The 22,777-nt window shown below is 51.8% G+C and overlaps 12 protein-coding genes across 12 annotated transcripts; 4 read left to right on the top strand and 8 right to left on the bottom strand.

Moving 5' to 3' along the window:
• The first annotated feature begins 2,267 nt into the window (after nt 1-2,267).
• LOC136448979 (late histone H2A.2.2-like) lies at nt 2,268-3,243 on the top strand. The gene has a single exon (XM_066448731.1). It carries the CDS (start codon nt 2,518-2,520, stop codon nt 2,890-2,892), a length of 375 nt encoding a protein of 124 aa, XP_066304828.1. The 5' UTR covers nt 2,268-2,517; the 3' UTR covers nt 2,893-3,243.
• Nucleotides 3,057-3,961, bottom strand: LOC136448977 (histone H3). Its single transcript, XM_066448730.1, has one exon. It carries the CDS (start codon nt 3,941-3,943, stop codon nt 3,533-3,535), a length of 411 nt encoding a protein of 136 aa, XP_066304827.1. The 5' UTR covers nt 3,944-3,961; the 3' UTR covers nt 3,057-3,532.
• A 526-nt stretch (nt 3,962-4,487) lies between these two features.
• On the bottom strand, nt 4,488-5,245 carry LOC136449140 (histone H1-like). The gene has a single exon (XM_066448992.1). It carries the CDS (start codon nt 5,224-5,226, stop codon nt 4,621-4,623), a length of 606 nt encoding a protein of 201 aa, XP_066305089.1. The 5' UTR covers nt 5,227-5,245; the 3' UTR covers nt 4,488-4,620.
• A 2,317-nt stretch (nt 5,246-7,562) lies between these two features.
• On the top strand, nt 7,563-8,536 carry LOC136448985 (late histone H2A.2.2-like). The gene has a single exon (XM_066448738.1). The coding sequence runs from the start codon at nt 7,813-7,815 to the stop codon at nt 8,185-8,187; it is 375 nt and encodes a 124-aa protein (XP_066304835.1). The 5' UTR covers nt 7,563-7,812; the 3' UTR covers nt 8,188-8,536.
• On the bottom strand, nt 8,350-9,253 carry LOC136448984 (histone H3). The gene has a single exon (XM_066448737.1). It carries the CDS (start codon nt 9,233-9,235, stop codon nt 8,825-8,827), a length of 411 nt encoding a protein of 136 aa, XP_066304834.1. The 5' UTR covers nt 9,236-9,253; the 3' UTR covers nt 8,350-8,824.
• Nucleotides 9,254-9,805: 552 nt separating this feature from the next.
• Nucleotides 9,806-10,539, bottom strand: LOC136448621 (histone H1-like). Its single transcript, XM_066448260.1, has one exon. It carries the CDS (start codon nt 10,518-10,520, stop codon nt 9,915-9,917), a length of 606 nt encoding a protein of 201 aa, XP_066304357.1. The 5' UTR covers nt 10,521-10,539; the 3' UTR covers nt 9,806-9,914.
• A 2,317-nt stretch (nt 10,540-12,856) lies between these two features.
• Nucleotides 12,857-13,925, top strand: LOC136448983 (late histone H2A.2.2-like). The gene has a single exon (XM_066448736.1). It carries the CDS (start codon nt 13,107-13,109, stop codon nt 13,479-13,481), a length of 375 nt encoding a protein of 124 aa, XP_066304833.1. The 5' UTR covers nt 12,857-13,106; the 3' UTR covers nt 13,482-13,925.
• Nucleotides 13,926-13,971: 46 nt separating this feature from the next.
• Nucleotides 13,972-14,549, bottom strand: LOC136448982 (histone H3). The gene has a single exon (XM_066448735.1). The coding sequence runs from the start codon at nt 14,529-14,531 to the stop codon at nt 14,121-14,123; it is 411 nt and encodes a 136-aa protein (XP_066304832.1). The 5' UTR covers nt 14,532-14,549; the 3' UTR covers nt 13,972-14,120.
• A 553-nt stretch (nt 14,550-15,102) lies between these two features.
• Nucleotides 15,103-15,836, bottom strand: LOC136449166 (histone H1-like). The gene has a single exon (XM_066449019.1). The coding sequence runs from the start codon at nt 15,815-15,817 to the stop codon at nt 15,212-15,214; it is 606 nt and encodes a 201-aa protein (XP_066305116.1). The 5' UTR covers nt 15,818-15,836; the 3' UTR covers nt 15,103-15,211.
• Nucleotides 15,837-18,157: 2,321 nt separating this feature from the next.
• On the top strand, nt 18,158-19,131 carry LOC136448987 (late histone H2A.2.2-like). The gene has a single exon (XM_066448740.1). The coding sequence runs from the start codon at nt 18,408-18,410 to the stop codon at nt 18,780-18,782; it is 375 nt and encodes a 124-aa protein (XP_066304837.1). The 5' UTR covers nt 18,158-18,407; the 3' UTR covers nt 18,783-19,131.
• On the bottom strand, nt 18,945-19,848 carry LOC136448986 (histone H3). Its single transcript, XM_066448739.1, has one exon. It carries the CDS (start codon nt 19,828-19,830, stop codon nt 19,420-19,422), a length of 411 nt encoding a protein of 136 aa, XP_066304836.1. The 5' UTR covers nt 19,831-19,848; the 3' UTR covers nt 18,945-19,419.
• A 555-nt stretch (nt 19,849-20,403) lies between these two features.
• Nucleotides 20,404-21,131, bottom strand: LOC136448794 (histone H1-like). Its single transcript, XM_066448439.1, has one exon. It carries the CDS (start codon nt 21,116-21,118, stop codon nt 20,513-20,515), a length of 606 nt encoding a protein of 201 aa, XP_066304536.1. The 5' UTR covers nt 21,119-21,131; the 3' UTR covers nt 20,404-20,512.
• Between the last annotated feature and the right edge of the window lie 1,646 nt (nt 21,132-22,777).

The raw sequence follows: 22,777 nt of genomic DNA, 5'->3' as shown, positions 1-22,777 counted from the left end.
TGTCCGTCGCGGCGAAATTTGTGTTTCTTTTCTAACTTTACGGTTGAATTTCTCCATTCCCGGGTATCAAAAATGATACTGACTCGGTTTCCTTACAAGAGGACCTGTCCACCTCACTAATTTGATGGAAGCGGCTGGTCACTAGCCCTCAGATATTGAGATATTTGCCATACTTTTCAGTAAGCACGCCCTGGACTCCACGCCGACGGCTGATGGAGTTTGCACGCAGAGAAACGAGTGACCGCATATGAATTGATGAACACCAAGGCTTTCAGTGGACGCAGATGTATCATATTTGAGCCAAGCAACTTCACTACGCGTGAACGAGCAGAGATCGACAAGATATAGATCATAAGCAACACACACTCTCAATTGCACCAAGATCTCTCCACACGCCAATTATATTCTTCACACACACACACACATACATACACAAAGTATACCAAGAAAACAAAACGTATAAACTACGCTTCACACGCATGTCTTAGTATCCAACCGTGCACGCATCTTTACAGAAATCAACAAGACTATCACTACAAAGAAAACGGGACCATAACAGTTCATTGTTGTGTGTTTGCATGACCGGCTTGGCTTAGACTTTTGTATTATGCTCGTTGTTCGAGTCAGGTGTGTACATGTGTTGTGAGAAGATACAGCTCTTTTGGGCAGATTTGGGTGGCCCAGAAAAGGGCCGGGGTTTGCTTGCTTTCGATGAGGAGAGTCAGATCCTTTAGCCGCCGAAGCCGTACAGGGTGCGGCCTTGGCGTTTCAGAGCGTAGACCACGTCCATGGCGGTCACCGTCTTGCGCTTGGCGTGCTCGGTGTAGGTCACCGCGTCGCGGATCACATTCTCCAGGAACACCTTCAGAACGCCTCGGGTCTCCTCGTAGATCAACCCGGAGATGCGCTTCACGCCGCCACGACGGGCAAGACGACGGATAGCCGGCTTGGTGATACCCTGGATGTTGTCGCGAAGAACCTTCCGGTGACGCTTAGCGCCTCCCTTTCCGAGCCCCTTGCCTCCTTTGCCGCGTCCAGACATGATGATTACGATGTTCTTGTCTTTACAGAACGAGAATGAATTAGCTGGCCTGACGGAGTCGGATTAATAATCGCCCTGCGGACCTGCGCGTAGTCCTGGCCGTCGCCACCACTAGCCAATGGGAAGCAAGCCGCTAGCCAAGCAAGACAATGATGCGCGGAGGATTTGACACCGACAAGCTAGGCAAACATCTTGTCGGGAAAACACGAAAGCAGAACAAAATAAAATAAAATAAGGCGAAGAAAACGGATGAATTTGCCCGAAACACAGTCAGCTAGTGGTAATGATATCAAAGCACGCAACGCACACACACACACACACACACACACACACACACACACACACACACACACACAGTCCGTTGTCGTCCAGAAGTTTGGCTACGCTTGTGAGACATTGCTCACTAGTATGTTTAGGGCGTTTGGACTGGAAAAGGGAACGCCGATGGACGGCCAATTCATTGTTGTACATGTTCTAAGGAACGTCACAGACGACAGTTGTTCCAGAAGGCAAGGGACGCAAGCTTCTTGTTGCGTCAGCTTTGTTTGGTGGAATAAGAACGTGTGCAGACTTTTATTACGTCAAAATTCACTTTCTTTGTTGTTTTTTTCTCTTTCATGATCACTCCGTTGTTTTTGTTGTTGTTGTGTGTTCCAGGGCATAAGTTCTATTCTGTTTTATGTCGCCTGCGATCCCAGGTTTGTGGCGTGTGCGTGCGTGCGTTGTGTGTAGTCACTGTTTGGACTGGAATGTGATTGCTATAGCTCTTTTGTGAGGATGTGGGTGGCCTTGAAAAAGGCCGGGGTTACGTTGAGCGGAGGCGGACGATTTACTTGGAGCTGGTGTACTTGGTGACGGCCTTGGTGCCCTCGCTGACGGCGTGTTTGGCTAGCTCGCCTGGCAGCAGGAGTCGCACGGCGGTCTGGATCTCGCGGCTGCTGATGGTGGAGCGCTTGTTGTAGTGAGCCAGTCGAGAAGCTTCGGCAGCGATTCTCTCGAAGATGTCGTTGACGAAGGAGTTCATGATGCCCATGGCCTTGCTGGAGACGCCGGTGTCGGGGTGCACCTGCTTTAGCACCTTGTAGATGTAGACGCCGAAGGTCTCCCTTCTCTTTCTCCTCCTTCCACGCTTCTTGTCTCCTGCAGGCCTGGCCTTGCCAGCTTTCTTGGCGGCTTTTCCACTTGGCGGCATGACGACGTTCTTGGCGTATTAGATTATTTAGATAGCAAAGAATATAATCGCACTTGTCTCGGCTTGGCCTTTATATGGGAGAACAATGCAAATTTTGGGATTGTCTAGTCCAAGAAGGCGCGGACGTGGTAGAACTTCTCCCCGAGATCGAGCTCTCTCTATTGGTTCGCTGTCGGAAGCCGTGAATCCAGTGGCGGGGTATAAATCGTTTGGACAGGGATTAATGCCTCTTCATTCTTTCATTTTTTCTGCCGCTTGACGCAAATCAATCGACTACTACAAGATGTCTGGACGTGGCAAAGGTGGCAAGGCACGCGCAAAGGCCAAGAGCCGTTCTTCCCGTGCGGGTCTCCAGTTCCCGGTCGGTCGGGTGCACCGCTTCCTGCGCAAAGGAAACTACGCCCAGCGCGTGGGTGCCGGCGCACCGGTGTACCTGGCAGCCGTGTTGGAGTACCTGACGGCCGAGATCCTGGAGCTGGCCGGTAACGCTGCCCGCGACAACAAGAAGACCAGAATCATCCCCCGTCACCTTCAACTGGCCGTCCGAAACGACGAAGAGTTGAACAAGCTGCTGGGCGGCGTGACCATCGCACAGGGCGGCGTTCTGCCCAACATCCACGCCGTGCTTCTGCCCAAGAAGACCAGCAAGGCTACGTAATTTCCAGACGAAACCGAAACCCCGGCCCTTTTCAGGGCCACCCACATCCTCACGAAAGAACTGTATTCTCTTCACACTGAATCAATGCAGATACACGAATGGATACCCCCCCCCCCCACCCACACAGTACATCTGTTGAGACTAAGACAATTTAGTAGTAAAAGTAACCTTACATATGGCATAGCCCGTCCAAGATAGCTGACAGACAATCAACGTCATGGCCACAATATGATATTCTCAGATGGCCCGCGTCTTACAAGTGTGTCGTTTAATGCTAGCTGACATATATGTATGTTATATGTGTGTGCACGTTGTAACACTCTTTAATGTCAATAAAGTCATTACAATGTCGGCTGAATCGATTTGCGTGTACATGTAGTACATGGGGGTGCGAGTTGTGTGTAATTCAGGCTCAACAACGAAAGAACATTAAATTAATAAAGTCATCACACTGTCGGCTGAATTGATATGCGTTTACAGGTATTTGGGGGGGGGGGTGATGTGCGAGTCGTGTGTAATTGTATGTCAGACGAAAGAACGTACGTCTGTTTAAAGAAAGGTGAACGATATAGATCTTTCTGGGATATGTGGGTGGCCCTGAAAAGGGCCGGGGTTGTCGTTGATCTTGTTGCGATCCTCCTTAGGCTCGCTCCCCTCGGATACGGCGAGCGAGCTGGATGTCCTTGGGCATGATGGTGACGCGTTTGGCGTGGATGGCGCACAGGTTGGTGTCCTCGAAGAGACCGACCAGGTAGGCCTCGCTGGCTTCCTGCAGAGCCATGACCGCCGAGCTCTGGAAGCGCAGGTCGGTCTTGAAGTCTTGGGCGATCTCGCGCACCAGGCGCTGGAAGGGCAGCTTGCGGATGAGCAGCTCGGTGGACTTCTGGTAGCGACGGATCTCTCTCAGGGCCACGGTGCCAGGCCTGTAGCGGTGAGGCTTCTTGACGCCGCCGGTAGCCGGGGCGCTCTTGCGCGCGGCCTTGGTTGCCAGCTGCTTCCTGGGGGCTTTGCCACCGGTGGACTTACGGGCGGTCTGCTTGGTACGTGCCATGTCGAACAAACGGATGAATTTCGTCTACACTCAAGTGCAAGACAATAAAAGTGGACGCGTACGGCGAGCGGTGGAGAGTGAATTTATAACACCCGCTAATCATATGCCCGCAGATTACAATTGGCGGGCGCCCTGCCGTCTGATTGGTTCCCTGGCTGAAATCCGAGCTTGCGATTGGTCAGTTTTTGTGTCTCCAGAATCCGACTTTTGCAGCAAGCTCGGCACTTTTGGGGGTAGGGTAGCGCATGAATTGAAGATGCATGCGGTATGGAATGTCAATGGGCTACACATACACTCGGGCAAACGCTCGTGCCTAGACATACAGTGGCAACCAGGCATTCGTCAATTTCATTGCTCAATAAAGTTGTGGACTCGCAACACACACACAAAATCGTCATGAAATTAGACGTCTTCCGTCGTCTTTATATTCGGCGAAATTCAGTCTACCTGTGCGTCCATCCACCCATTCTTTTGATAGTCTGTTGTGTGTGTGTGTGTGGGGGGGGGGGTGATAGATATGTTTCTATCTTATTACATTCATTTTCTTTCTTTTTTTTTGGAGAGCATATGGCGTGTGGAAAAGTGATAACTTTGATTTGATTGACATAGTTCTTTTGTTAAGATGTGGGTGGCCCTGAAAAGGGCCGGGGTTTTCAGAAACTTGGACGGTCGGATCTTCACTTCTTCTTGGGCTTGGTCGCCTTCTTGGCAGGCGCTGCCTTCTTTGCGGCCGGCTTCTTTTTCGGCGTCTTTTTGGCCGGTTTCTTGGCAGCTGGTTTCTTGGCCGGAGATTTCTTGGCCTTCTTGGCGGCCGGCTTCTTTGCCGCCTTCTTGGGGGTGGCAGCCTTCTTGGCCGCGGGCTTTTTCGGCTTGGTGGTCTTCTTGGCCGCGGGTTTCTTGACCGGCTTCTTGACGACTTTCTTGACCGGCTTCTTCTCGGCGGCCTTCTTGGCTGCCACGTTGATTTTGAAGGATCCCGACGCCCCCGTGCCTTTCACCTGAATGAGGGTGCCCTTGGCCACCAATGCTTTCAGGGCGCGCTTGATGAAGTGTCCCTGCTTCTCTACGTCGAACTTGTAGTTGCCGGCGATGTACTTCTTGATGGCCAACAGGGAAGAACCTTTACGATCCTTGAGCGCTTCCAGGGCCGCCGTAATCATGGCGGTGGTGGGCGGGTGAGCCGCAGGGGCCTTGGGCGCCCTGGGCTTCTTGGCCTTCTTGGGGGACGATGCTGGAGCGGACATGATAGCTTGCTTTGTCTGCGATGGAAATGAACCCGACATCTTGTCAAGCTGACGTGAAGTAGCGACGGTGCGGACGTGGTCGGAAACGTCGTAGCCTGTCCGCGTCTTACTGTCCGTCGCGGCGAAATTTGTGTTTCTTTTCTAACTTTACGGTTGAATTTCTCCATTCCCGGGTATCAAAAATGATACTGACTCGGTTTCCTTACAAGAGGACCTGTCCACCTCACTAATTTGATGGAAGCGGCTGGTCACTAGCCCTCAGATATTGAGATATTTGCCATACTTTTCAGTAAGCACGCCCTGGACTCCACGCCGACGGCTGATGGAGTTTGCACGCAGAGAAACGAGTGACCGCATATGAATTGATGAACACCAAGGCTTTCAGTGGACGCAGATGTATCATATTTGAGCCAAGCAACTTCACTACGCGTGAACGAGCAGAGATCGACAAGATATAGATCATAAGCAACACACACTCTCAATTGCACCAAGATCTCTCCACACGCCAATTATATTCTTCACACACACACACACATACATACACAAAGTATACCAAGAAAACAAAACGTATAAACTACGCTTCACACGCATGTCTTAGTATCCAACCGTGCACGCATCTTTACAGAAATCAACAAGACTATCACTACAAAGAAAACGGGACCATAACAGTTCATTGTTGTGTGTTTGCATGACCGGCTTGGCTTAGACTTTTGTATTATGCTCGTTGTTCGAGTCAGGTGTGTACATGTGTTGTGAGAAGATACAGCTCTTTTGGGCAGATTTGGGTGGCCCTGAAAAGGGCCGGGGTTTGCTTGCTTTCGATGAGGAGAGTCAGATCCTTTAGCCGCCGAAGCCGTACAGGGTGCGGCCTTGGCGTTTCAGAGCGTAGACCACGTCCATGGCGGTCACCGTCTTGCGCTTGGCGTGCTCGGTGTAGGTCACCGCGTCGCGGATCACATTCTCCAGGAACACCTTCAGAACGCCTCGGGTCTCCTCGTAGATCAACCCGGAGATGCGCTTCACGCCGCCACGACGGGCAAGACGACGGATAGCCGGCTTGGTGATACCCTGGATGTTGTCGCGAAGAACCTTCCGGTGACGCTTAGCGCCTCCCTTTCCGAGCCCCTTGCCTCCTTTGCCGCGTCCAGACATGATGATTACGATGTTCTTGTCTTTACAGAACGAGAATGAATTAGCTGGCCTGACGGAGTCGGATTAATAATCGCCCTGCGGACCTGCGCGTAGTCCTGGCCGTCGCCACCACTAGCCAATGGGAAGCAAGCCGCTAGCCAAGCAAGACAATGATGCGCGGAGGATTTGACACCGACAAGCTAGGCAAACATCTTGTCGGGAAAACACGAAAGCAGAACAAAATAAAATAAAATAAGGCGAAGAAAACGGATGAATTTGCCCGAAACACAGTCAGCTAGTGGTAATGATATCAAAGCACGCAACGCACACACACACACACACACACACACACACACACACACACACACACACACAGTCCGTTGTCGTCCAGAAGTTTGGCTACGCTTGTGAGACATTGCTCACTAGTATGTTTAGGGCGTTTGGACTGGAAAAGGGAACGCCGATGGACGGCCAATTCATTGTTGTACATGTTCTAAGGAACGTCACAGACGACAGTTGTTCCAGAAGGCAAGGGACGCAAGCTTCTTGTTGCGTCAGCTTTGTTTGGTGGAATAAGAACGTGTGCAGACTTTTATTACGTCAAAATTCACTTTCTTTGTTGTTTTTTTCTCTTTCATGATCACTCCGTTGTTTTTGTTGTTGTTGTGTGTTCCAGGGCATAAGTTCTATTCTGTTTTATGTCGCCTGCGATCCCAGGTTTGTGGCGTGTGCGTGCGTGCGTTGTGTGTAGTCACTGTTTGGACTGGAATGTGATTGCTATAGCTCTTTTGTGAGGATGTGGGTGGCCTTGAAAAAGGCCGGGGTTACGTTGAGCGGAGGCGGACGATTTACTTGGAGCTGGTGTACTTGGTGACGGCCTTGGTGCCCTCGCTGACGGCGTGTTTGGCTAGCTCGCCTGGCAGCAGGAGTCGCACGGCGGTCTGGATCTCGCGGCTGCTGATGGTGGAGCGCTTGTTGTAGTGAGCCAGTCGAGAAGCTTCGGCAGCGATTCTCTCGAAGATGTCGTTGACGAAGGAGTTCATGATGCCCATGGCCTTGCTGGAGACGCCGGTGTCGGGGTGCACCTGCTTTAGCACCTTGTAGATGTAGACGCCGAAGGTCTCCCTTCTCTTTCTCCTCCTTCCACGCTTCTTGTCTCCTGCAGGCCTGGCCTTGCCAGCTTTCTTGGCGGCTTTTCCACTTGGCGGCATGACGACGTTCTTGGCGTATTAGATTATTTAGATAGCAAAGAATATAATCGCACTTGTCTCGGCTTGGCCTTTATATGGGAGAACAATGCAAATTTTGGGATTGTCTAGTCCAAGAAGGCGCGGACGTGGTAGAACTTCTCCCCGAGATCGAGCTCTCTCTATTGGTTCGCTGTCGGAAGCCGTGAATCCAGTGGCGGGGTATAAATCGTTTGGACAGGGATTAATGCCTCTTCATTCTTTCATTTTTTCTGCCGCTTGACGCAAATCAATCGACTACTACAAGATGTCTGGACGTGGCAAAGGTGGCAAGGCACGCGCAAAGGCCAAGAGCCGTTCTTCCCGTGCGGGTCTCCAGTTCCCGGTCGGTCGGGTGCACCGCTTCCTGCGCAAAGGAAACTACGCCCAGCGCGTGGGTGCCGGCGCACCGGTGTACCTGGCAGCCGTGTTGGAGTACCTGACGGCCGAGATCCTGGAGCTGGCCGGTAACGCTGCCCGCGACAACAAGAAGACCAGAATCATCCCCCGTCACCTTCAACTGGCCGTCCGAAACGACGAAGAGTTGAACAAGCTGCTGGGCGGCGTGACCATCGCACAGGGCGGCGTTCTGCCCAACATCCACGCCGTGCTTCTGCCCAAGAAGACCAGCAAGGCTACGTAATTTCCAGACGAAACCGAAACCCCGGCCCTTTTCAGGGCCACCCACATCCTCACGAAAGAACTGTATTCTCTTCACACTGAATCAATGCAGATACACGAATGGATACCCCCCCCCCACCCACACAGTACATCTGTTGAGACTAAGACAATTTAGTAGTAAAAGTAACCTTACATATGGCATAGCCCGTCCAAGATAGCTGACAGACAATCAACGTCATGGCCACAATATGATATTCTCAGATGGCCCGCGTCTTACAAGTGTGTCGTTTAATGCTAGCTGACATATATGTATGTTATATGTGTGTGCACGTTGTAACACTCTTTAATGTCAATAAAGTCATTACAATGTCGGCTGAATCGATTTGCGTGTACATGTAGTACATGGGGGTGCGAGTTGTGTGTAATTCAGGCTCAACAACGAAAGAACATTAAATTAATAAAGTCATCACACTGTCGGCTGAATTGATATGCGTTTACAGGTATTTGGGGGGGGGGTGATGTGCGAGTCGTGTGTAATTGTATGTCAGACGAAAGAACGTACGTCTGTTTAAAGAAAGGTGAACGATATAGATCTTTCTGGGATATGTGGGTGGCCCTGAAAAGGGCCGGGGTTGTCGTTGATCTTGTTGCGATCCTCCTTAGGCTCGCTCCCCTCGGATACGGCGAGCGAGCTGGATGTCCTTGGGCATGATGGTGACGCGTTTGGCGTGGATGGCGCACAGGTTGGTGTCCTCGAAGAGACCGACCAGGTAGGCCTCGCTGGCTTCCTGCAGAGCCATGACCGCCGAGCTCTGGAAGCGCAGGTCGGTCTTGAAGTCTTGGGCGATCTCGCGCACCAGGCGCTGGAAGGGCAGCTTGCGGATGAGCAGCTCGGTGGACTTCTGGTAGCGACGGATCTCTCTCAGGGCCACGGTGCCAGGCCTGTAGCGGTGAGGCTTCTTGACGCCGCCGGTAGCCGGGGCGCTCTTGCGCGCGGCCTTGGTTGCCAGCTGCTTCCTGGGGGCTTTGCCACCGGTGGACTTACGGGCGGTCTGCTTGGTACGTGCCATGTCGAACAAACGGATGAATTTCGTCTACACTCAAGTGCAAGACAATAAAAGTGGACGCGTACGGCGAGCGGTGGAGAGTGAATTTATAACACCCGCTAATCATATGCCCGCAGATTACAATTGGCGGGCGCCCTGCCGTCTGATTGGTTCCCTGGCTGAAATCCGAGCTTGCGATTGGTCAGTTTTTGTGTCTCCAGAATCCGACTTTTGCAGCAAGCTCGGCACTTTTGGGGGTAGGGTAGCGCATGAATTGAAGATGCATGCGGTATGGAATGTCAATGGGCTACACATACACTCGGGCAAACGCTCGTGCCTAGACATACAGTGGCAACCAGGCATTCGTCAATTTCATTGCTCAATAAAGTTGTGGACTCGCAACACACACACAAAATCGTCATGAAATTAGACGTCTTCCGTCGTCTTTATATTCGGCGAAATTCAGTCTACCTGTGCGTCCATCCACCCATTCTTTTGATAGTCTGTTGTGTGTGTGTGTGGGGGGGGGGGGGGGTGATAGATATGTTTCTATCTTATTACATTCATTTTCTTTCTTTTTTTTTGGAGAGCATATGGCGTGTGGAAAAGTGATAACTTTGATTTGATTGACATAGTTCTTTTGTTAAGATGTGGGTGGCCCTGAAAAGGGCCGGGGTTTTCAGAAACTTGGACGGTCGGATCTTCACTTCTTCTTGGGCTTGGTCGCCTTCTTGGCAGGCGCTGCCTTCTTTGCGGCCGGCTTCTTTTTCGGCGTCTTTTTGGCCGGTTTCTTGGCAGCTGGTTTCTTGGCCGGAGATTTCTTGGCCTTCTTGGCGGCCGGCTTCTTTGCCGCCTTCTTGGGGGTGGCAGCCTTCTTGGCCGCGGGCTTTTTCGGCTTGGTGGTCTTCTTGGCCGCGGGTTTCTTGACCGGCTTCTTGACGACTTTCTTGACCGGCTTCTTCTCGGCGGCCTTCTTGGCTGCCACGTTGATTTTGAAGGATCCCGACGCCCCCGTGCCTTTCACCTGAATGAGGGTGCCCTTGGCCACCAATGCTTTCAGGGCGCGCTTGATGAAGTGTCCCTGCTTCTCTACGTCGAACTTGTAGTTGCCGGCGATGTACTTCTTGATGGCCAACAGGGAAGAACCTTTACGATCCTTGAGCGCTTCCAGGGCCGCCGTAATCATGGCGGTGGTGGGCGGGTGAGCCGCAGGGGCCTTGGGCGCCCTGGGCTTCTTGGCCTTCTTGGGGGACGATGCTGGAGCGGACATGATAGCTTGCTTTGTCTGCGATGGAAATGAACCCGACATCTTGTCAAGCTGACGTGAAGTAGCGACGGTGCGGACGTGGTCGGAAACGTCGTAGCCTGTCCGCGTCTTACTGTCCGTCGCGGCGAAATTTGTGTTTCTTTTCTAACTTTACGGTTGAATTTCTCCATTCCCGGGTATCAAAAATGATACTGACTCGGTTTCCTTACAAGAGGACCTGTCCACCTCACTAATTTGATGGAAGCGGCTGGTCACTAGCCCTCAGATATTGAGATATTTGCCATACTTTTCAGTAAGCACGCCCTGGACTCCACGCCGACGGCTGATGGAGTTTGCACGCAGAGAAACGAGTGACCGCATATGAATTGATGAACACCAAGGCTTTCAGTGGACGCAGATGTATCATATTTGAGCCAAGCAACTTCACTACGCGTGAACGAGCAGAGATCGACAAGATATAGATCATAAGCAACACACACTCTCAATTGCACCAAGATCTCTCCACACGCCAATTATATTCTTCACACACACACACACATACATACATAAAGTATACCAAGAAAACAAAACGTATAAACTACGCTTCACACGCATGTCTTAGTATCCAACCGTGCACGCATCTTTACAGAAATCAACAAGACTATCACTACAAAGAAAACGGGACCATAACAGTTCATTGTTGTGTGTTTGCATGACCGGCTTGGCTTAGACTTTTGTATTATGCTCGTTGTTCGAGTCAGGTGTGTACATGTGTTGTGAGAAGATACAGCTCTTTTGGGCAGATTTGGGTGGCCCTGAAAAGGGCCGGGGTTTGCTTGCTTTCGATGAGGAGAGTCAGATCCTTTAGCCGCCGAAGCCGTACAGGGTGCGGCCTTGGCGTTTCAGAGCGTAGACCACGTCCATGGCGGTCACCGTCTTGCGCTTGGCGTGCTCGGTGTAGGTCACCGCGTCGCGGATCACATTCTCCAGGAACACCTTCAGAACGCCTCGGGTCTCCTCGTAGATCAACCCGGAGATGCGCTTCACGCCGCCACGACGGGCAAGACGACGGATAGCCGGCTTGGTGATACCCTGGATGTTGTCGCGAAGAACCTTCCGGTGACGCTTAGCGCCTCCCTTTCCGAGCCCCTTGCCTCCTTTGCCGCGTCCAGACATGATGATTACGATGTTCTTGTCTTTACAGAACGAGAATGAATTAGCTGGCCTGACGGAGTCGGATTAATAATCGCCCTGCGGACCTGCGCGTAGTCCTGGCCGTCGCCACCACTAGCCAATGGGAAGCAAGCCGCTAGCCAAGCAAGACAATGATGCGCGGAGGATTTGACACCGACAAGCTAGGCAAACATCTTGTCGGGAAAACACGAAAGCAGAACAAAATAAAATAAAATAAGGCGAAGAAAACGGATGAATTTGCCCGAAACACAGTCAGCTAGTGGTAATGATATCAAAGCACGCAACGCACACACACACACACACACACACACACACACACACACACACACACACACAGTCCGTTGTCGTCCAGAAGTTTGGCTACGCTTGTGAGACATTGCTCACTAGTATGTTTAGGGCGTTTGGACTGGAAAAGGGAACGCCGATGGACGGCCAATTCATTGTTGTACATGTTCTAAGGAACGTCACAGACGACAGTTGTTCCAGAAGGCAAGGGACGCAAGCTTCTTGTTGCGTCAGCTTTGTTTGGTGGAATAAGAACGTGTGCAGACTTTTATTACGTCAAAATTCACTTTCTTTGTTGTTTTTTTCTCTTTCATGATCACTCCGTTGTTTTTGTTGTTGTTGTGTGTTCCAGGGCATAAGTTCTATTCTGTTTTATGTCGCCTGCGATCCCAGGTTTGTGGCGTGTGCGTGCGTGCGTTGTGTGTAGTCACTGTTTGGACTGGAATGTGATTGCTATAGCTCTTTTGTGAGGATGTGGGTGGCCTTGAAAAAGGCCGGGGTTACGTTGAGCGGAGGCGGACGATTTACTTGGAGCTGGTGTACTTGGTGACGGCCTTGGTGCCCTCGCTGACGGCGTGTTTGGCTAGCTCGCCTGGCAGCAGGAGTCGCACGGCGGTCTGGATCTCGCGGCTGCTGATGGTGGAGCGCTTGTTGTAGTGAGCCAGTCGAGAAGCTTCGGCAGCGATTCTCTCGAAGATGTCGTTGACGAAGGAGTTCATGATGCCCATGGCCTTGCTGGAGACGCCGGTGTCGGGGTGCACCTGCTTTAGCACCTTGTAGATGTAGACGCCGAAGGTCTCCCTTCTCTTTCTCCTCCTTCCACGCTTCTTGTCTCCTGCAGGCCTGGCCTTGCCAGCTTTCTTGGCGGCTTTTCCACTTGGCGGCATGACGACGTTCTTGGCGTATTAGATTATTTAGATAGCAAAGAATATAATCGCACTTGTCTCGGCTTGGCCTTTATATGGGAGAACAATGCAAATTTTGGGATTGTCTAGTCCAAGAAGGCGCGGACGTGGTAGAACTTCTCCCCGAGATCGAGCTCTCTCTATTGGTTCGCTGTCGGAAGCCGTGAATCCAGTGGCGGGGTATAAATCGTTTGGACAGGGATTAATGCCTCTTCATTCTTTCATTTTTTCTGCCGCTTGACGCAAATCAATCGACTACTACAAGATGTCTGGACGTGGCAAAGGTGGCAAGGCACGCGCAAAGGCCAAGAGCCGTTCTTCCCGTGCGGGTCTCCAGTTCCCGGTCGGTCGGGTGCACCGCTTCCTGCGCAAAGGAAACTACGCCCAGCGCGTGGGTGCCGGCGCACCGGTGTACCTGGCAGCCGTGTTGGAGTACCTGACGGCCGAGATCCTGGAGCTGGCCGGTAACGCTGCCCGCGACAACAAGAAGACCAGAATCATCCCCCGTCACCTTCAACTGGCCGTCCGAAACGACGAAGAGTTGAACAAGCTGCTGGGCGGCGTGACCATCGCACAGGGCGGCGTTCTGCCCAACATCCACGCCGTGCTTCTGCCCAAGAAGACCAGCAAGGCTACGTAATTTCCAGACGAAACCGAAACCCCGGCCCTTTTCAGGGCCACCCACATCCTCACGAAAGAACTGTATTCTCTTCACACTGAATCAATGCAGATACACGAATGGATACCCCCCCCCCACCCACACAGTACATCTGTTGAGACTAAGACAATTTAGTAGTAAAAGTAACCTTACATATGGCATAGCCCGTCCAAGATAGCTGACAGACAATCAACGTCATGGCCACAATATGATATTCTCAGATGGCCCGCGTCTTACAAGTGTGTCGTTTAATGCTAGCTGACATATATGTATGTTATATGTGTGTGCACGTTGTAACACTCTTTAATGTCAATAAAGTCATTACAATGTCGGCTGAATCGATTTGCGTGTACATGTAGTACATGGGGGTGCGAGTTGTGTGTAATTCAGGCTCAACAACGAAAGAACATTAAATTAATAAAGTCATCACACTGTCGGCTGAATTGATATGCGTTTACAGGTATTTGGGGGGGGGGGGTGATGTGCGAGTCGTGTGTAATTGTATGTCAGACGAAAGAACGTACGTCTGTTTAAAGAAAGGTGAACGATATAGATCTTTCTGGGATATGTGGGTGGCCCTGAAAAGGGCCGGGGTTGTCGTTGATCTTGTTGCGATCCTCCTTAGGCTCGCTCCCCTCGGATACGGCGAGCGAGCTGGATGTCCTTGGGCATGATGGTGACGCGTTTGGCGTGGATGGCGCACAGGTTGGTGTCCTCGAAGAGACCGACCAGGTAGGCCTCGCTGGCTTCCTGCAGAGCCATGACCGCCGAGCTCTGGAAGCGCAGGTCGGTCTTGAAGTCTTGGGCGATCTCGCGCACCAGGCGCTGGAAGGGCAGCTTGCGGATGAGCAGCTCGGTGGACTTCTGGTAGCGACGGATCTCTCTCAGGGCCACGGTGCCAGGCCTGTAGCGGTGAGGCTTCTTGACGCCGCCGGTAGCCGGGGCGCTCTTGCGCGCGGCCTTGGTTGCCAGCTGCTTCCTGGGGGCTTTGCCACCGGTGGACTTACGGGCGGTCTGCTTGGTACGTGCCATGTCGAACAAACGGATGAATTTCGTCTACACTCAAGTGCAAGACAATAAAAGTGGACGCGTACGGCGAGCGGTGGAGAGTGAATTTATAACACCCGCTAATCATATGCCCGCAGATTACAATTGGCGGGCGCCCTGCCGTCTGATTGGTTCCCTGGCTGAAATCCGAGCTTGCGATTGGTCAGTTTTTGTGTCTCCAGAATCCGACTTTTGCAGCAAGCTCGGCACTTTTGGGGGTAGGGTAGCGCATGAATTGAAGATGCATGCGGTATGGAATGTCAATGGGCTACACATACACTCGGGCAAACGCTCGTGCCTAGACATACAGTGGCAACCAGGCATTCGTCAATTTCATTGCTCAATAAAGTTGTGGACTCGCAACACACACACAAAATCGTCATGAAATTAGACGTCTTCCGTCGTCTTTATATTCGGCGAAATTCAGTCTACCTGTGCGTCCATCCACCCATTCTTTTGATAGTCTGTTGTGTGTGTGTGTGTGGGGGGGGGGGGGGTGATAGATATGTTTCTATCTTATTACATTCATTTTCTTTCTTTTTTTTTGGAGAGCATATGGCGTGTGGAAAAGTGATAACTTTGATTTGATTGACATAGTTCTTTTGTTAAGATGTGGGTGGCCCTGAAAAGGGCCGGGGTTTTCAGAAACTTGGACGGTCGGATCTTCACTTCTTCTTGGGCTTGGTCGCCTTCTTGGCAGGCGCTGCCTTCTTTGCGGCCGGCTTCTTTTTCGGCGTCTTTTTGGCCGGTTTCTTGGCAGCTGGTTTCTTGGCCGGAGATTTCTTGGCCTTCTTGGCGGCCGGCTTCTTTGCCGCCTTCTTGGGGGTGGCAGCCTTCTTGGCCGCGGGCTTTTTCGGCTTGGTGGTCTTCTTGGCCGCGGGTTTCTTGACCGGCTTCTTGACGACTTTCTTGACCGGCTTCTTCTCGGCGGCCTTCTTGGCTGCCACGTTGATTTTGAAGGATCCCGACGCCCCCGTGCCTTTCACCTGAATGAGGGTGCCCTTGGCCACCAATGCTTTCAGGGCGCGCTTGATGAAGTGTCCCTGCTTCTCTACGTCGAACTTGTAGTTGCCGGCGATGTACTTCTTGATGGCCAACAGGGAAGAACCTTTACGATCCTTGAGCGCTTCCAGGGCCGCCGTAATCATGGCGGTGGTGGGCGGGTGAGCCGCAGGGGCCTTGGGCGCCCTGGGCTTCTTGGCCTTCTTGGGGGACGATGCTGGAGCGGACATGATAGCTTGCTTTGTCTGCGATGGAAATGAACCCGACATCTTGTCAAGCTGACGTGAAGTAGCGACGGTGCGGACGTGGTCGGAAACGTCGTAGCCTGTCCGCGTCTTACTGTCCGTCGCGGCGAAATTTGTGTTTCTTTTCTAACTTTACGGTTGAATTTCTCCATTCCCGGGTATCAAAAATGATACTGACTCGGTTTCCTTACAAGAGGACCTGTCCACCTCACTAATTTGATGGAAGCGGCTGGTCACTAGCCCTCAGATATTGAGATATTTGCCATACTTTTCAGTAAGCACGCCCTGGACTCCACGCCGACGGCTGATGGAGTTTGCACGCAGAGAAACGAGTGACCGCATATGAATTGATGAACACCAAGGCTTTCAGTGGACGCAGATGTATCATATTTGAGCCAAGCAACTTCACTACGCGTGAACGAGCAGAGATCGACAAGATATAGATCATAAGCAACACACACTCTCAATTGCACCAAGATCTCTCCACACGCCAATTATATTCTTCACACACACACACACATACATACACAAAGTATACCAAGAAAACAAAACGTATAAACTACGCTTCACACGCATGTCTTAGTATCCAACCGTGCACGCATCTTTACAGAAATCAACAAGACTATCACTACAAAGAAAACGGGACCATAACAGTTCATTGTTGTGTGTTTGCATGACCGGCTTGGCTTAGACTTTTGTATTATGCTCGTTGTTCGAGTCAGGTGTGTACATGTGTTGTGAGAAGATACAGCTCTTTTGGGCAGATTTGGGTGGCCCTGAAAAGGGCCGGGGTTTGCTTGCTTTCGATGAGGAGAGTCAGATCCTTTAGCCGCCGAAGCCGTACAGGGTGCGGCCTTGGCGTTTCAGAGCGTAGACCACGTCCATGGCGGTCACCGTCTTGCGCTTGGCGTGCTCGGTGTAGGTCACCGCGTCGCGGATCACATTCTCCAGGAACACCTTCAGAACGCCTCGGGTCTCCTCGTAGATCAACCCGGAGATGCGCTTCACGCCGCCACGACGGGCAAGACGACGGATAGCCGGCTTGGTGATACCCTGGATGTTGTCGCGAAGAACCTTCCGGTGACGCTTAGCGCCTCCCTTTCCGAGCCCCTTGCCTCCTTTGCCGCGTCCAGACATGATGATTACGATGTTCTTGTCTTTACAGAACGAGAATGAATTAGCTGGCCTGACGGAGTCGGATTAATAATCGCCCTGCGGACCTGCGCGTAGTCCTGGCCGTCGCCACCACTAGCCAATGGGAAGCAAGCCGCTAGCCAAGCAAGACAATGATGCGCGGAGGATTTGACACCGACAAGCTAGGCAAACATCTTGTCGGGAAAACACGAAAGCAGAACAAAATAAAATAAAATAAGGCGAAGAAAACGGATGAATTTGCCCGAAACACAGTCAGCTAGTGGTAATGATATCAAAGCACGCAACGCACACACACACACACACACACACACACACACACACACACACACACACACACACAGTCCGTTGTCGTCCAGAAGTTTGGCTACGCTTGTGAGACATTGCTCACTAGTATGTTTAGGGCGTTTGGACTGGAAAAGGGAACGCCGATGGACGGCCAATTCATTGTTGTACATGTTCTAAGGAACGTCACAGACGACAGTTGTTCCAGAAGGCAAGGGACGCAAGCTTCTTGTTGCGTCAGCTTTGTTTGGTGGAATAAGAACGTGTGCAGACTTTTATTACGTCAAAATTCACTTTCTTTGTTGTTTTTTTCTCTTTCATGATCACTCCGTTGTTTTTGTTGTTGTTGTGTGTTCCAGGGCATAAGTTCTATTCTGTTTTATGTCGCCTGCGATCCCAGGTTTGTGGCGTGTGCGTGCGTGCGTTGTGTGTAGTCACTGTTTGGACTGGAATGTGATTGCTATAGCTCTTTTGTGAGGATGTGGGTGGCCTTGAAAAAGGCCGGGGTTACGTTGAGCGGAGGCGGACGATTTACTTGGAGCTGGTGTACTTGGTGACGGCCTTGGTGCCCTCGCTGACGGCGTGTTTGGCTAGCTCGCCTGGCAGCAGGAGTCGCACGGCGGTCTGGATCTCGCGGCTGCTGATGGTGGAGCGCTTGTTGTAGTGAGCCAGTCGAGAAGCTTCGGCAGCGATTCTCTCGAAGATGTCGTTGACGAAGGAGTTCATGATGCCCATGGCCTTGCTGGAGACGCCGGTGTCGGGGTGCACCTGCTTTAGCACCTTGTAGATGTAGACGCCGAAGGTCTCCCTTCTCTTTCTCCTCCTTCCACGCTTCTTGTCTCCTGCAGGCCTGGCCTTGCCAGCTTTCTTGGCGGCTTTTCCACTTGGCGGCATGACGACGTTCTTGGCGTATTAGATTATTTAGATAGCAAAGAATATAATCGCACTTGTCTCGGCTTGGCCTTTATATGGGAGAACAATGCAAATTTTGGGATTGTCTAGTCCAAGAAGGCGCGGACGTGGTAGAACTTCTCCCCGAGATCGAGCTCTCTCTATTGGTTCGCTGTCGGAAGCCGTGAATCCAGTGGCGGGGTATAAATCGTTTGGACAGGGATTAATGCCTCTTCATTCTTTCATTTTTTCTGCCGCTTGACGCAAATCAATCGACTACTACAAGATGTCTGGACGTGGCAAAGGTGGCAAGGCACGCGCAAAGGCCAAGAGCCGTTCTTCCCGTGCGGGTCTCCAGTTCCCGGTCGGTCGGGTGCACCGCTTCCTGCGCAAAGGAAACTACGCCCAGCGCGTGGGTGCCGGCGCACCGGTGTACCTGGCAGCCGTGTTGGAGTACCTGACGGCCGAGATCCTGGAGCTGGCCGGTAACGCTGCCCGCGACAACAAGAAGACCAGAATCATCCCCCGTCACCTTCAACTGGCCGTCCGAAACGACGAAGAGTTGAACAAGCTGCTGGGCGGCGTGACCATCGCACAGGGCGGCGTTCTGCCCAACATCCACGCCGTGCTTCTGCCCAAGAAGACCAGCAAGGCTACGTAATTTCCAGACGAAACCGAAACCCCGGCCCTTTTCAGGGCCACCCACATCCTCACGAAAGAACTGTATTCTCTTCACACTGAATCAATGCAGATACACGAATGGATACCCCCCCCCCACCCACACAGTACATCTGTTGAGACTAAGACAATTTAGTAGTAAAAGTAACCTTACATATGGCATAGCCCGTCCAAGATAGCTGACAGACAATCAACGTCATGGCCACAATATGATATTCTCAGATGGCCCGCGTCTTACAAGTGTGTCGTTTAATGCTAGCTGACATATATGTATGTTATATGTGTGTGCACGTTGTAACACTCTTTAATGTCAATAAAGTCATTACAATGTCGGCTGAATCGATTTGCGTGTACATGTAGTACATGGGGGTGCGAGTTGTGTGTAATTCAGGCTCAACAACGAAAGAACATTAAATTAATAAAGTCATCACACTGTCGGCTGAATTGATATGCGTTTACAGGTATTTGGGGGGGGGGTGATGTGCGAGTCGTGTGTAATTGTATGTCAGACGAAAGAACGTACGTCTGTTTAAAGAAAGGTGAACGATATAGATCTTTCTGGGATATGTGGGTGGCCCTGAAAAGGGCCGGGGTTGTCGTTGATCTTGTTGCGATCCTCCTTAGGCTCGCTCCCCTCGGATACGGCGAGCGAGCTGGATGTCCTTGGGCATGATGGTGACGCGTTTGGCGTGGATGGCGCACAGGTTGGTGTCCTCGAAGAGACCGACCAGGTAGGCCTCGCTGGCTTCCTGCAGAGCCATGACCGCCGAGCTCTGGAAGCGCAGGTCGGTCTTGAAGTCTTGGGCGATCTCGCGCACCAGGCGCTGGAAGGGCAGCTTGCGGATGAGCAGCTCGGTGGACTTCTGGTAGCGACGGATCTCTCTCAGGGCCACGGTGCCAGGCCTGTAGCGGTGAGGCTTCTTGACGCCGCCGGTAGCCGGGGCGCTCTTGCGCGCGGCCTTGGTTGCCAGCTGCTTCCTGGGGGCTTTGCCACCGGTGGACTTACGGGCGGTCTGCTTGGTACGTGCCATGTCGAACAAACGGATGAATTTCGTCTACACTCAAGTGCAAGACAATAAAAGTGGACGCGTACGGCGAGCGGTGGAGAGTGAATTTATAACACCCGCTAATCATATGCCCGCAGATTACAATTGGCGGGCGCCCTGCCGTCTGATTGGTTCCCTGGCTGAAATCCGAGCTTGCGATTGGTCAGTTTTTGTGTCTCCAGAATCCGACTTTTGCAGCAAGCTCGGCACTTTTGGGGGTAGGGTAGCGCATGAATTGAAGATGCATGCGGTATGGAATGTCAATGGGCTACACATACACTCGGGCAAACGCTCGTGCCTAGACATACAGTGGCAACCAGGCATTCGTCAATTTCATTGCTCAATAAAGTTGTGGACTCGCAACACACACACAAAATCGTCATGAAATTAGACGTCTTCCGTCGTCTTTATATTCGGCGAAATTCAGTCTACCTGTGCGTCCATCCACCCATTCTTTTGATAGTCTGTTGTGTGTGTGTGTGTGGGGGGGGGGGGGGGGTGATAGATATGTTTCTATCTTATTACATTCATTTTCTTTCTTTTTTTTTGGAGAGCATATGGCGTGTGGAAAAGTGATAACTTTGATTTGATTGACATAGTTCTTTTGTTAAGATGTGGGTGGCCCTGAAAAGGGCCGGGGTTTTCAGAAACTTGGACGGTCGGATCTTCACTTCTTCTTGGGCTTGGTCGCCTTCTTGGCAGGCGCTGCCTTCTTTGCGGCCGGCTTCTTTTTCGGCGTCTTTTTGGCCGGTTTCTTGGCAGCTGGTTTCTTGGCCGGAGATTTCTTGGCCTTCTTGGCGGCCGGCTTCTTTGCCGCCTTCTTGGGGGTGGCAGCCTTCTTGGCCGCGGGCTTTTTCGGCTTGGTGGTCTTCTTGGCCGCGGGTTTCTTGACCGGCTTCTTGACGACTTTCTTGACCGGCTTCTTCTCGGCGGCCTTCTTGGCTGCCACGTTGATTTTGAAGGATCCCGACGCCCCCGTGCCTTTCACCTGAATGAGGGTGCCCTTGGCCACCAATGCTTTCAGGGCGCGCTTGATGAAGTGTCCCTGCTTCTCTACGTCGAACTTGTAGTTGCCGGCGATGTACTTCTTGATGGCCAACAGGGAAGAACCTTTACGATCCTTGAGCGCTTCCAGGGCCGCCGTAATCATGGCGGTGGTGGGCGGGTGAGCCGCAGGGGCCTTGGGCGCCCTGGGCTTCTTGGCCTTCTTGGGGGACGATGCTGGAGCGGACATGATAGCTTGCTTTGTCTGCGATGGAAATGAACCCGACATCTTGTCAAGCTGACGTGAAGTAGCGACGGTGCGGACGTGGTCGGAAACGTCGTAGCCTGTCCGCGTCTTACTGTCCGTCGCGGCGAAATTTGTGTTTCTTTTCTAACTTTACGGTTGAATTTCTCCATTCCCGGGTATCAAAAATGATACTGACTCGGTTCCTTACAAGAGGACCTGTCCACCTCACTAATTTGATGGAAGCGGCTGGTCACTAGCCCTCAGATATTGAGATATTTGCCATACTTTTCAGTAAGCACGCCCTGGACTCCACGCCGACGGCTGATGGAGTTTGCACGCAGAGAAACGAGTGACCGCATATGAATTGATGAACACCAAGGCTTTCAGTGGACGCAGATGTATCATATTTGAGCCAAGCAACTTCACTACGCGTGAACGAGCAGAGATCGACAAGATATAGATCATAAGCAACACACACTCTCAATTGCACCAAGATCTCTCCACACGCCAATTATATTCTTCACACACACACACACTACATCATACACAAAGTATACCAAGAAAACAAAACGTACTTAAACTACGCTTCACTACGCATGTCTTAGTATCCAACCGTGCACGCATCTTTACAGAAATCACAAGACTATCACTACAAAGAAAACGGGACCATAACAGTTCATTGTTGTGTGTTTGCATGACCGCTTGGCTTAGACTTTTGTATTATGCTCGTTGTTCGAGTCAGGTGTGTACATGTGTTGTGAGAAGATACAGCTCTTTTGGGCAGATTTGGGTGGCCCTGAAAAGGGCCGGGGTTTGCTTGCTTTCGATGAGGAGAGTCAGATCCTTTAGCCGCCGAAGCCGTACAGGGTGGCGGCCTTGGCGTTTCAGAGCGTAGACCACGTCCATGGCGGTCACCGTCTTGCGCCTTGGCGTGCTCGGTGTAGGTCACCGCGTCGCGGATCACATTCTCCAGGAACACCTTCAGAACGCCTCGGGTCTCCTCGTAGATCAACCCGGAGATGCGCTTCACGCCGCCACGACGGCAAGACGACGGATAGCCGGCTTGGTGATACCCTGGATGTTGTCGCGAAGAACCTTCCGGTGACGCTTAGCGCCTCCCTTTCCGAGCCCCTTGCCTCCCTTTGCCGCGTCCAGACATGATGATTACGATGTTCCTTGTCTTTACAGAACGAGAATGAATTAGCTGGCCTGACGGAGTCGGATTAATAATCGCCCTGCGGACCTGCGCGTAGTCCTGGCCGTCGCCACCACTAGCCAATGGGAAGCAAGCCGCTAGCCAAGCAAGACAATGATGCGCGGAGGATTTGACACCGACCAAGCTAGGCAAACATCTTGTCGGGGAAAACACGAAAGCAGAACAAAATAAAATAAAATAAGGCGAAGAAAACGGATGAATTTGCCCGAAACACAGTCAGCTAGTGTAATGATATCAAAGCACGCAACGCACACACACACACACACACACACACACACACACACACACACACACACACACCACACAGTCCGTTGTCGTCCAGAAGTTTGGCTACGCTTGTGAGACATTGCTCACTAGTAATGTTTTAGGGCGTTTGGACTGGAAAAGGAACGCCGATGGACGGCCAATTCATTGTTGTACATGTTCTAGAGGAACGTCACAGACGACAGTTGTTCCAGAAGGCAAGGGAACATCACTATGTATAG

Source organism: Branchiostoma lanceolatum, chromosome 14 (assembly GCF_035083965.1).
Source record: "Branchiostoma lanceolatum isolate klBraLanc5 chromosome 14, klBraLanc5.hap2, whole genome shotgun sequence".
In the NCBI taxonomy this organism is placed as follows: domain Eukaryota; kingdom Metazoa; phylum Chordata; class Leptocardii; order Amphioxiformes; family Branchiostomatidae; genus Branchiostoma; species Branchiostoma lanceolatum.
The sequence above is the reverse complement of the archived record's forward strand: the minus strand, read 5'-3'. Positions and strand labels throughout refer to the sequence as shown.